Source organism: Dipodomys merriami, unplaced genomic scaffold, assembly GCF_024711535.1.
Source record: "Dipodomys merriami isolate MVZ:Mamm:240054 unplaced genomic scaffold, mDipMer1.0.p SCAF_33, whole genome shotgun sequence".
Lineage (NCBI taxonomy): Eukaryota > Metazoa > Chordata > Mammalia > Rodentia > Heteromyidae > Dipodomys > Dipodomys merriami.
The window spans coordinates 3,350,307-3,361,743 of record NW_027204826.1 but is presented as its reverse complement, the minus strand read 5'-3'; the positions used below and the strand labels follow the sequence as shown (position 1 = coordinate 3,361,743).

Sequence of the window (11,437 nt, the reverse complement as noted above, 5' to 3'; positions counted from 1 at the left end):
GGCCGGTCCCCCAGAGCATTCGAGTCGCGGGCTAGAGCGGCAGGGCCTCGGGGCCCGGGCGAGCTGGGGCCACCGGCCGCTGCGTCACGCGAGGGGCGGGGCCGCCGCGGGCGGAGGCCGGAAGCGGAAGCGGCGCTCGGAGCGGGGAGCGGGGCCTAGCCGCAGCCGGAGCCTGGGCGACGGTGAGTGAGGCCGGGGCCCGCGGCGGCGGCGGCGGCGGCGGCGGCGCGGCGGCGGCGGCTGGGGTGAGTGGACGGGGCGGGCCGGCGGGCGCGGGAGCCCCGGCGTCCGGCCGGCTCTCGGGTTCCCCCGTTCCTTTCACTTCTTGGCCCAGGCCGCGGCCCCGACCTCTCACCCCTGACCCGCCGCTCGTCCGCCCGAGGGCGGCGGCTGCAGCCCCCGGCCCGGGTCCCGCCCGCGGGGTCGGAGGCGGAGCCGGGGCGGCGGCGGGGCCGGGGGCCGGCCGGAAAGGCGTCCCCGGGCCCGGCTTCCTCGGGCCCGGCCCGCGCCGGGGCCTCGCGGGCCACCTGGAGTTGGATTCCAGCCCGGGCCGGCCTCTGCCCGGCGGGTCCGGCCTGGGCGCCGCGGGCGGCGGTTACGGGGAGCGGGGGGCTCCGGGGCCCGCGGCGGCGGCGGCCGGGGGAGGCGGCGCCGGCGAGGCCCGCGGGCCCCCTCGGGGCGCTGTGTGCCGCGGATGGAGCCGCCCGGGCCGCGGACCCCGGCCAGGCCGCGCCCCCCGCGCCGGCGCCCGGGCGGCCCGGCGGGGTAGCGCCCGGCGAGGCGGCGGCGGCGGCGGCGGGCGGCCTGCGAGGCGGCAGGTCCGCGGGGTGGCGGTGGCTGCGGCTCGGCTCGCCAAAAATAACCGTGGGGCGCCGGGGCGGCAGGAACCCGGGAGGGCGGCCGCGGGCTCGGGTTGGCAGCCCAGTTCCGTCGCCGGAAACGGCCGAGGAGAAGCCGGTGCCCGCTGGAGAGCCCGAGTCCCCGGCTCGGCGGCGTTCCCTTCGCATTGCCTTTTCTTTCTCGCCCGTCTTTGGTGTGTGTGCGCATGTGCGCCCATACCGGGTCTTGAACTCAGCACCTTGGCGCCGGCCCCGAGCCTTTTTTTTTTCACCCTACCCCCTGAGCCAGAGCTCCACTTGCAGCTTTCTGTTGGTTGATGAGAGAGAAAGAGTCTCACAGACTTTTCTTCCCGGATCTTCGGATCTTATTAGCCTCCTCAGCTAGGATGACAGGCAGGCGGGAGCCGGCGGCGGCCGGGGCCTTTTTCTTCACTGTGCAGAAGAGAGCCTCCGGAAGCAATAGTTATGACTCTTAGCTTTAAACTATCTGTTGGGTACGGGTTCTAGGATAGTGATCCTAATTGCTGTGTGGGAGAGGAGGTTGGGAGGACACTTGATGGCTTGTATTCTTACCATCATCTGTCACCTTGCCTAGCTGGTTTTCCAGGCATGTAATCAGAACCTAGAGTGACTTGAATAAAAACCAGTGGCAGGGGGCTGGGAACGTGGCTTGGCAGTAGAGCGCTGGCCTGGCATGCATGAAGCCCTGGGTTAGATTCCTCAGTACCACATACACAGAAAAAACCAGAAGTGGTGCTATGGCTCAAGTGCTAGAGTGCTAGCCTTGACAAAAGCAGCTCAGGGACAGTGCCCAGGCCCTGAGTTCAAGCACCAGGACTGACAGAAAACAACAACAGTGGCAGGGTCTGAGAATGTGGCTTAGTGGTAGAGTGCTTGCCTAGCATGCATGAAGCCATGGGTTCGATTCCTCAGTACCACGTTCATAGAAAAAGTCGGAAGTGGCGCTGTGGCGCAAGTGGTAGAGCAAAAAGGAGCTCAGGGACAGTGTCCAGGCCCTGAGTTCAAATCCCAGGAATGGCAGCACTGGGATTGGGCTCAGAGTTTGCTACCTTTAATAACCCATGTGGGCCCAGCCGTGTGCTAAGCATGACTTAAGATGGCAGACATGTCTAATTCTCATAGAACCTTGAGATTCTCATTTCCTAATTGTAAGGGGTTAAAGGTCAGAATAGTTTAATAACCTGTTCAGAGACAAACAGCTGTAGGTGGCCTCTACTTACATTGAAACCTGACTCTGAACTGTGTCCACGCATGTGAACATGTGGACATGAGAATCTAGGTCCTAGAAAGGGGAGGGTCTTTGGCCTGGCATGAGCTACACAATGCCTTCCAGATCTGGTGCTTTGTTTACACGGGGAGGAGGGGCAGGGCCACACTTGGATTGTGGGAAGGTGTGTGCGCTGGCTAGGAGGATGTGTTCTGGGCCAGTTAGTATATGGTGAGTTACAGCTTTCAGGCCATAGCGTGGGCACCTGAGCCAGAGTAATTGCAGGAAAGCTGTGAAACATTAGTCAGCTGATCATCAAAACAAATGGAAGCTCCTGGGGAAGCTGTCACTGATTTTGCTTAGTGTTTATTTATCTCCAAGGATTGCTGGCAAGGAGGTGTCCCACGTCGGGGTCTGCTGGTGAGAGACGAGGGTACTTTTCCTGGGACCCTGAAGCTCCCAAGGCTGTGGGCAGCTCAGGCTTCCTAACCTGCTCTTCCTGGGGGCCATTTCTTCCTGCTGCACTGGACTGGACTGGACCCATCTGAGGGGACAGTCTCTTTGGGTTGTCTAAAATGTGCATGGTCAGGCAAGTCCAGGACTGTTCATAACTGAAGGTTGTCTCTGAACAAGGGAAGGCTTGGAGAGGCTAGGTGCCTGGCCTAGCCACCCATGGAGGTGCTGTCAGGGGTTCTGATGTGGGAGGAAGAGGGAACAGGCCCTGACTGATCTTTGTTGTTGCTTTTTGTTTTCCTTCGGCTCTGGGGCTTGAACTCAAAGCCTGGGCTCTATCCCTGAGCTTTTTCACTCAAAGTTAGCACTCTACCACTTGAGCCACAGCTCCACTTGTAGCATTTTAGTGGTTTGTTGGAGATAAGAGTCTCAAAGACTTTCCTGCCCAGGCTGGCTTCAAACCATAACCCTCAGATCTCAGCCTGCTGAGTAGCTAGGGTTACAGTTGTGAGCCATCAGCGCCTGGCTGGCCTTCACATCTCTTTCAGTGGATGGCTAATCCAGCCTGGCCGTCTCCTCTGGTGACCTCAGTACCTGCTGGACAGGGCTGGGGGGGGGGAGCCTTTAATGCTGCCTCCCCGTGCAGACAGCTCTGCAGTCACGGACCTGGCTGCCTGAGATGGGGCGCTGCAGAAGCTGGAGGCGGGCAGTGATGGTGCTTCTAGAGAAAGCACGGCCCTGACATGGCTCTTCAGACGGTCTGGGAGGTGCCAGAGGCAGGCACTTAGATACGCTGAGGATGCCGGCCTCCTCCTGGTGGGCCCAGGGGCCCACTTGACTGTATCCCCAGGGACACAGCCAGGGAGTGTGGGTCAGGCCCTTGCAGCTCTCTCCAGGGGCTGGCTGCCTCGTGTCCGCTGCCGCTCCACACGTGACTTCGTGGGCCTGGCTTCTTTTCTGAGAGGGCCCAGTTCAAGGCTCTGCCAGGCAACGCTCAGCCTCCGCCAGCCTCTCTCTCCTGTGGCTTGGCTCCAGGCCTCCCGGGGCTCCGAGGTCCTGGGACTCTGCAGACAGAGCCCTGTGACAGGGCTCACCCCACCCTGCATTTCCACCTTGACCCCTGAGCCTGACCCCCACTCCCAAGCGCCCACTCACGGCCGTGCCGGGGAGCTGCTTGTTCACTGGAGAAAGGGGGTTACCATTGTCTTCTGTGGGGCCAGTGTGACCTCAGAGTTCTTCTCCACTTCACAAACCCCTGGGAGGGGCCACCCCCAACCAGAACAATGGGCCTCTTCTCCGGGGGGCCTGGCTACCCCCCGCAGCCCTGTGGTGGAGGGCCGGCGGTGTTGAGCGGGGCTGTCTCTCGTGTTCCAGATGCATCACTGTAAGCGCTACCGGTCCCCTGAGCCAGACCCCTACCTGAGCTACCGCTGGAAGAGGCGGCGGTCCTACAGCCGGGAGCACGGGGGCCGCCTGCGGTACCCGTCCCGCCGGGAGCCTCCGCCTCGGAGGTCCAGGTCCAGAAGGTGAGTGGGTGCTACGGGGGGCGGAAGCACCTCCCCCCACCTTCTGCTTCTGCCTGGAGTGCCCCTCTCTTCCCCTTCTGAGGGGTTGCATTTTCTGGGCCGGGGAGAATTAGAAAGCGAGCCTCCACTTGCAAGATCCGTCAGTCCCTGGGCCTGTCTCAGGCCCCAGGCCAAAGTTCCAGTAGCAGCTGGCACCCTGCGAGGCCCTGCAGTGCTGAGGCTCACGGTCCCCGTCCCCCCCCCCCCCCCAGTGGCAGTGGAGGGGTGCTGTCACCAAACTGGGTTCTGGAGGACCGGTGTGCCTTTGCGTCTTCCTTCCTCTGACGCTGGGCTCTCCCCAGGGCCTCTTGCCCCTGGGACCAGGCTGGTCCCCCCTGACCATTGTCCCATCCTCCTCTTGGCAGCCATGACCGCCTGCCCTACCAGAGGAGATACCGGGAGCATCAGGACAGCGCCACGTACCGGTGTGAGGAGCGGAGCTCGTCCTTCGGGGACGACTGCTACGGGACTTCCCGGTCTCGGCATCGGCGGCGTTCGCGGGAGAGGGCCCCGTACCGGGCTCGCAAGCACGCGCATCACTGCCACAAGCGGCGCACCAGGTCTTGTAGCAGCGCCTCCTCGGTGAGTGGCAGCCAGAGTGCGCCGGCTGGGCCCACAGGCCCCGCCTCTTCCTGTGACCTCAGCTGGCTGGTCCCAGTGAGTGTGCCAGCCCTGTCCACACTGTGCATGCGCACTGGTGTGCGTGCGTGTGTGTGTGTGTGTGCGCGCGTGTGTGTGCGCGTGCCGTCCGTGCAGGGGGCTTGGCCCCCTGGCTTCTGGCCCTTTGCCTGTGGCAGGCACAGGGGCTTTGGCGCCGGCGCTGGCTGGTCCCCAGCCTGTCTATGTCTAATACTTGCTTGAGACACAGAGCGTGTGGTCCACACGGCCAGGAAGGCCCTTCCGTGTTCCTCAGGGGGTTGGCCGTGTGGCCGGGTCCCTCCATGTGAGATCACCGCACACGCAGGCTGAGAGCTTCCCACGTGGACTGGGATCATCTCCGCAGCCTCTCCCTAGAGACCATGGGTGCGTGCCATTTACCTACCAGTCAGCTTAGCTTCTTTTTCTTTTAAAAGTTGTTTGTTTGTTTTTTTTCCCTGCTGCATTGCCTGGGAATCCAACCCCGGGCCTCATGTACACTAGGCGTACCTCTGAACTGTGTCCCCAAGACAAGGTCTTATTATGCGATCCAGGCTGACCTTGAACTCATGATCCTGCTGCCTCAGCCTCCTAAGTGCCGGGTACCACCGCTGGATTTTCCAGCCCTCCCTTGTTTTTGGTACGGAGTTTTACTGTAGTGTCCAAAGTGGTCTTGAACTCCTGGGCTCATCCTTCCAAGTATCTGGGACTATAGCTGTGTGCCATCACGCCCAGTCAGTCAGCTCAGGTCGGAACTGCCTCTTGTGACGTCCTCAGCGTCGCTGCTTTGTAGAAGGGTCAGCTGCCTGTGTACCGGCTCACCAGAAGAAATGGCACAAGGGGCCTCGTCTTGTTGCGGGCCCTGTGCGAAGCGAGGCCTGGTGGAGAGCCCTGAGCCCATGCTGCACTCGGCCCCCAGGAGGAGAGCCAGGGGGTGTTTCTGAGGTTAGATGCTGTGTTCTTTTCTCCTGGCCCTTGTCCTGCCCAAAGCGGCGGAGGGTCCAGCTGGGTCTCTGCCCAGCTCTGTCTGTGACTTCTTGGGCCACGGGTAGCAGGTTGACTTGTGTGGGTGAGTGTACAGTACCACGCTTGGCCACAGGGTGGCAGTACAAGTCTGTGACTGCAGCTTCTTTATGGTGCCCTCTGTCGCCGTGGGATGGGCCTGGCCTGTGAGCAGCGTGGCCGGGAGCTGGCCCGGGGCCTGTGTGGGCCATCGTGGTAGGAGGCCTGGAAAGAGCCTGGCCAGGCTGGCGTCCTGCGAGACTGGTGGCAGGAGGGCCACTGCTGGTGGCCGTTCGTGGAAGTTAGTGGCAATCTGGCCAGGGGTGCCATCTGGGGCAGGTGGCAGTTTGGCAGCTGTCAGGCAAGTGCCGGGCCATGTGGGCGAGCGGAAGCGGGCAGGGACAGGCTGGATGGATGGGCTGCTGCCGAGCCGGGAGGAGCTGCGACCGCTCTGCGCCGCTGGCCGGGTGCGGGGCCCAGCGGAGCCAGCTGCCTTCTTGCGCCGTTCCCTCTCTCTCACTGTGTCTTCGGTGCTGGCCCTGGGCTCCAGGAGAGGCCTGCGGTGGGGACATACGGGAGAGAGCAGAGCAGAGCAGAGCAGAGCAGAGCAGAGGCAGGGCTGCAGCCGTTCTGAGGACCTGGCCCTCGGCTGCAGAGGCCAGACATCTTTCTGAGCACTTGCGACGTTCCTCTTATAGCTAATGTCCGAGTTTTCTTTACATACCTGTAGCTGTTTTTACTTTTCTGTTTTGAAGTCAGTTTGTGTCTTGACGTGTCCCTTGCAATATCCCTATCGTTATATATGCTGTGTGCCTTATGAAATGCTGGGATCTGGAAAATCCAACCAACCAACCCACCGGCTCCTCACCGTCTCCACCTCTGCCTTTGACTGACACCTCATTCTGTCAATCGGAACCGCCCACCATGCGATTGGTCGGATGGCGTTTCGGGGGGCGGTGCATGCAGAGAAGCCAACAGAGCAGTAAGCGCAGCAGCCGGAGTGTTGAAGATGACAAGGAGGGCCACCTGGTGTGCCGGATCGGCGATTGGCTCCAAGAGCGATGTACAGCCACCTTTCGTAAACTTTACCTCTACTTCCTACCCCCTTGTTAGACGAGACCGCTCCTGCGTGGAGGGGCCCTAGTGCGCGTGGTGCCCTAGCGGGGCCACCCGTAATTGCCTGAATGGCTCAGACGCTAGCAACTTCTGTTTAAGAGTGTAGCAGGGAGAGAGAAACCTTAATTTGTGTTTGAGAATTTGAATGCTGTGAACTTGCAGGAGCTGCCAGCCTCCCGCCCTCCGGACGCTCACGCCCAGCCTCTTCTCTCTTGTAGATGAGATCGTGGGGAACCTGGGCGAAGGCACCTTTGGCAAGGTGGTGGAGTGCCTGGACCACGCCAGGTGAGCGAGCCGGCCAGCGCGCCGGCTGCAGCGGGATCCTTCTGGGGAGCGCCAGCGGGAGGCCCGGGCTCGTGTGAGCTCCTGAAATATGGAGGAAACCAAGGGGTTCAGCAGGCCTGGGGCCTCCACCCTCCACGCCGGCCCACACCTCTGCCCAGCTCCCCTTCACCAGCCCAGGCCCTGGGCCCTCTGTGGCCAGGAGCCGATTGCTGGAGCTCCTCAGGGTCTTGGCTGGGCAGGGTTGGGTGCGCTGCTAGCCCCAGCCTGCCTGAGGCCGAGCAGGTCCCAGCCCGGAAGATTCGGCCATTTCACTGCCGCCTTCCAGTCCCAGGACTTGAACTCATGGTCTGGGCACTTGTCCCTGAGCTTTTTTGCTCCAGGCTGCTGTTGTGCCACTTGAGCCACAGCTCCACGTCCATCTTTGTGTGTGTGGTTCATTGGGGATAAAAGAGTCTCACAGACATTTCTGCCTTGGCATCTTGGAGCCGCCATCCTCAGATCTCAGCCTCCCCAGTAGCTAGGCTTACAGGCGTGAGCCGCTAATGCCTGGTTTTGTGCGATCCCTTCTAAGTGTGCAGAGCGACGCTGCGCACTGTGCCCAGGCCCTGCCCCTCCCGAGTCTGGCTCCCCGTTTATAGCCTCTCCTTGTGGTGGCTCTGCAGCTCTGTCGCTGGGCGTCGTGTGCGCCCCTGCTTGCCCTTGGCCCTTTCGAGCTTCCTGCCTGGCCTCAGTGGCAGAGCCGGCCCGCCAGTGCGGCTGGCACGGCGCGTTCATTGATAGACTTCCCGGACGGACACCTCCTCCAGGCTCCCGCCTGAGCCCCGCTCCTCAGGCCCCCAAGTGGCAGGGAGGGGTGGATCTGACAGCCGCCACAGAGCAGCCACACCATCCCGGCTGAACCCCCAGAGCCGCTCCCGGGCAGACACCGGGTCAGCAAGGTGGGGGACGTGCGCGGGAGGCCCTTGTCCGGAGGAGGTTAGAGTAGAGGCTCCCCAGAAGTCCGTGGCTGCCCTGAGAATGGGGCCGGGGAGGGTGCACGGTCCGTCCCGGCACCGGCGCCAAGGCAGTGCCGTCTCCCACGCCCTGCCGGCCTCTGGACGAGCGCTGCAGGAGGCCGGGCCTGCGGGCGAGCTTCAAGCGTGCCCTTTACGACTCTGGCGTGGGGTGCAGAGTTACTGGGCCCCGATCATCTTAACTGGAGGCTGTGGTGCGGGGGGGGGGGGGGGGAGCCTGGTCTCCGTGAGCACCCCCTGCTGAGGCCTTGCCCCAGGGGCCGCGGCTGCCGCAGCGGGTTTGTGCGGGGCGTGTGCTCGGTGCCAGCGCCACACTCCGCAGCGCTGGAAGTTGCAAGCAGCCCAGAACAAGAAGGCCAAGGCTCGCGTTGCAGGGCTTACGGGGGGACCGTGGTGCAGGCAGGAGTTTGGGGGGACCCATGCGGCTGCTAACGGGGGTTTCCTTCTGCCCCAGAGGGAAGTCCCAGGTCGCCCTGAAGATCATCCGCAATGTGGGCAAGTACCGCGAGGCCGCGCGCCTGGAGATCAACGTGCTCAAGAAGATCAAGGAGAAGGACAAGGAGAACAAGTTGTGAGTGTGGCCTCCGGCCGGGAGGCTGGCGGAGCAGCTCCGCGCCCCTGCGCCCCCGCGCCGCCCTGCCCTGGGCCTTGCGGCCCGCGCCCGGTCCGCGATGCTGGGTCGGCGGCCGGGTGTCTGCGTGGGAGCCCTCAGTGGCGCCCGGTTCTCTTCAGAGCCCACTCGGGGATGCAGCTGGGGAGCCCCGCACAGAGCCTGAGTCCCCCGTGCTCTCCTAGCCTGTGCGTCCTCATGTCGGACTGGTTCAACTTCCACGGGCACATGTGCATCGCCTTCGAGCTCCTGGGCAAGAACACCTTCGAGTTCCTGAAGGAGAACAACTTCCAGCCCTACCCGCTGCCCCACGTGCGCCACATGGCCTACCAGCTGTGCCACGCCCTGCGCTGTGAGTGCCGCCCGCAAGCTGGGGCTGGGGCCTTCAGGTCCTGCTGGGAACTGGCCGGCGGCCATCCCGCCTCCTTCCCCGAGGGAAGAGGTGGAAGGCGACTGCACAGTCCGCCTGCCATCTTGCGCCTGTCCGGATAGGGGGAGGTGTGGGGAGGTGTGGGGAGGTGGCAGATCGGGGCGGCGAGCAGGGCAGGTCAGCAACGGTCTGGTGGGCCTGGCTGAGTCCTGAGCTCTGTGCCACCTTTGCCAGGCCGAGGAGGGGGATTGGCGGTCGCAGCCATGGATGCCAAATGACCGCCACAGCCCCCCTGCCCGCGGGCCGCTCCGCTCCGTGCTTGGTGCCGGCCTTGCGGCTGTCCGTCAGCCTCTGGGCAGGCCACCGGGTCTCCATGCCATGGGCCTTGCAAAGGCGGTGCTGGGGGCCAGGACAGGAGTGGGCGGGAGACCCTGCGAAGAGGGGGCCCAGGTCTCAGTGCCCGCCCTCCGCACCCCCTGCAGTTCTGCACGAGAACCAGCTGACACACACCGACCTGAAGCCGGAGAACATCCTGTTTGTGAACTCAGAGTTTGAAACGCTCTACAACGAGCACAAGGTGCGGCGCAGGGGCAGGGGGGAGCGGAGGGGCGTGGTGCCGGTGGCAGGGGGCGTGGCGCCGGGTGGCTTCGGTGGCAGGGGGCGTGGTGCCGGTGGCAGGGGGCGTGGTGCCGGGTGGCGCCGGTGGCAGGGGGCGTGGCGCTGACTGGCTGTCACCGCAGAGCTGCGAGGAGAAGTCTGTGAAGAACACCAGCATCCGCGTGGCCGACTTTGGCAGTGCCACCTTTGACCACGAGCACCACACCACCATTGTAGCCACCCGCCACTACCGGCCACCCGAGGTGATCCTTGGTGAGTGACAGGATGGCGTGCCTGGGCGTCTGCAGCCCGCGCCGGGCAGCACCACGTCACCAGGCACAGGCGGCTGCCCTGCCCTTGCGGTCGGGTCCGCCTCGGCCAGAGCCCTGCCAGCCGCGCCGCACCCAGGCCCCGGGGCCCGCTAGCCACGCCCCGTGTCCACTTGCAGAGCTGGGGTGGTCGCAGCCCTGTGACGTGTGGAGCATCGGCTGCATCCTCTTTGAGTACTACCGCGGCTTCACGCTCTTCCAGGTGCGTCCCCCGGCGGGGCGGCGGGGGGGGGGGGGGGTGGGAGGGGGCCGGAGGCTGAAGTCTAGACGCTGGGGTTGGAGGACTGGGCAAGGCCCGGAGACGGGCGGGCAGACCCCTCACCCCTGCGCGCTGTCTCCACTGCAGACCCACGAGAACCGCGAGCACCTGGTGATGATGGAGAAGATCCTGGGGCCCATCCCCTCGCACATGATCCACCGCACCAGGTATCTGGGCTGCAGGGAGGGGGAGCCCTTGCCACACACCGTGGTGGCCTCAGGGCTCCTCCCCGGGCGCCCCCCTGACCCGTGCGGCCCTTGCTGGCAGGAAGCAGAAGTACTTCTACAAGGGCGGCCTGGTGTGGGACGAGGACAGCTCGGACGGGCGCTACGTGAAGGAGAACTGCAAGCCGCTCAAGGTGAGTGTGGGCCCTGCCCCCCCCCAGGGGCTGTAGACAGAGGGGCCGCCGGGAGACCCCCCGACCGGGCAGGGCTGAAGGGGGGACCGGGGCCCCTGCACTTGCGCCCAGACACAGGCTTCAGGGTTGCTCTGCTCAGCCGTGGGCCTGCATGGATGGAGAGGATCTGCTGCCCGTGTGCTGAGGCTCTGCCTTTGCCTGCAGAGCTACATGCTGCAGGACTCCCCGGAACACGTGCTGCTGTTCGACCTCATGCGGCGCATGCTCGAGTTCGACCCTGCCCAGCGCATCACCCTGGCCGAGGCCCTGCTGCACCCCTTCTTCGCCGGCCTGACCCCCGAGGAGCGATCCTTACACAGTAGCCGCAACCCCAGCAGATGACAGGCGCGGGCCGGTGCTGACACGGAGCGGGACTGCGGCCTTCCTCCAGCCTCCCCCTAGGTCTCGGCTGGTGCTGCAATGGGCAGCGGCCACCGCAGGACACCACGGCGGGACAGCGCGGCGCGGGCTGAGGGGGCCCGTGGGGGCGGGGCCAGCGGCCAGAAAGCACAGATTTGACCCCAGCTATTTATATGTTGTAAAGTTATAATAAAGTGTTTCTTACTGTTTGTAACTTTGGCACATGCATCCATCTCAAGGCTCGCCCCCGCCCCCCCCCCCCCCCGCCCCCAATAAAGACACATAGCAGCTCAGCCTGTGGAAACCCAAGCGAGCCTGTGGGCGGGGCAGCTTGGCGGAATCTACCTTACGCGCCCCGCCAGCCGCCGTCTATGGGGC

At 64.1% G+C, this 11,437-nt stretch overlaps 1 protein-coding gene across 3 annotated transcripts; it reads left to right on the top strand.

Annotated features, from left to right (window-relative positions):
• Positions 1-11,273, top strand: Clk3 (CDC like kinase 3). Of its 3 annotated transcripts, none has more exons than XM_070042886.1 (13): positions 1-182; positions 3,895-4,046; positions 4,451-4,667; positions 6,690-6,786; positions 7,058-7,124; positions 8,592-8,708; positions 8,933-9,099; positions 9,600-9,694; positions 9,858-9,987; positions 10,163-10,245; positions 10,390-10,469; positions 10,570-10,660; positions 10,865-11,273. In XM_070042886.1, the coding sequence occupies exons 2-13, from the start codon at positions 3,895-3,897 to the stop codon at positions 11,039-11,041; spliced, it is 1,473 nt and encodes a 490-aa protein (XP_069898987.1). In that variant the 5' UTR covers positions 1-182; the 3' UTR covers positions 11,042-11,273. The 3 variants fall into 3 exon arrangements, with proteins under 3 accessions (XP_069898987.1, XP_069898989.1, XP_069898988.1); XM_070042887.1 differs by having other exon boundaries at positions 155-245; XM_070042888.1 differs by lacking the exon at positions 6,690-6,786 and having other exon boundaries at positions 144-182.
• Positions 11,274-11,437: the final 164 nt, after the last annotated feature.

Excerpts from the sequence above, each read along its gene's own strand:
- Clk3 (XM_070042886.1), top strand. The coding sequence starts at position 3,895 with ATGCATCACTGTAAGCGCTACCGGTCCCCTGAGCCAGACCCCTACCTG. Across the intron at positions 9,988-10,162 it reads GCCACCCGAGGTGATCCTTG|AGCTGGGGTGGTCGCAGCCC; the intron begins GTGAGTGACAGG and ends GTCCACTTGCAG. Across the intron at positions 10,246-10,389 it reads GCGGCTTCACGCTCTTCCAG|ACCCACGAGAACCGCGAGCA; the intron begins GTGCGTCCCCCG and ends TCTCCACTGCAG.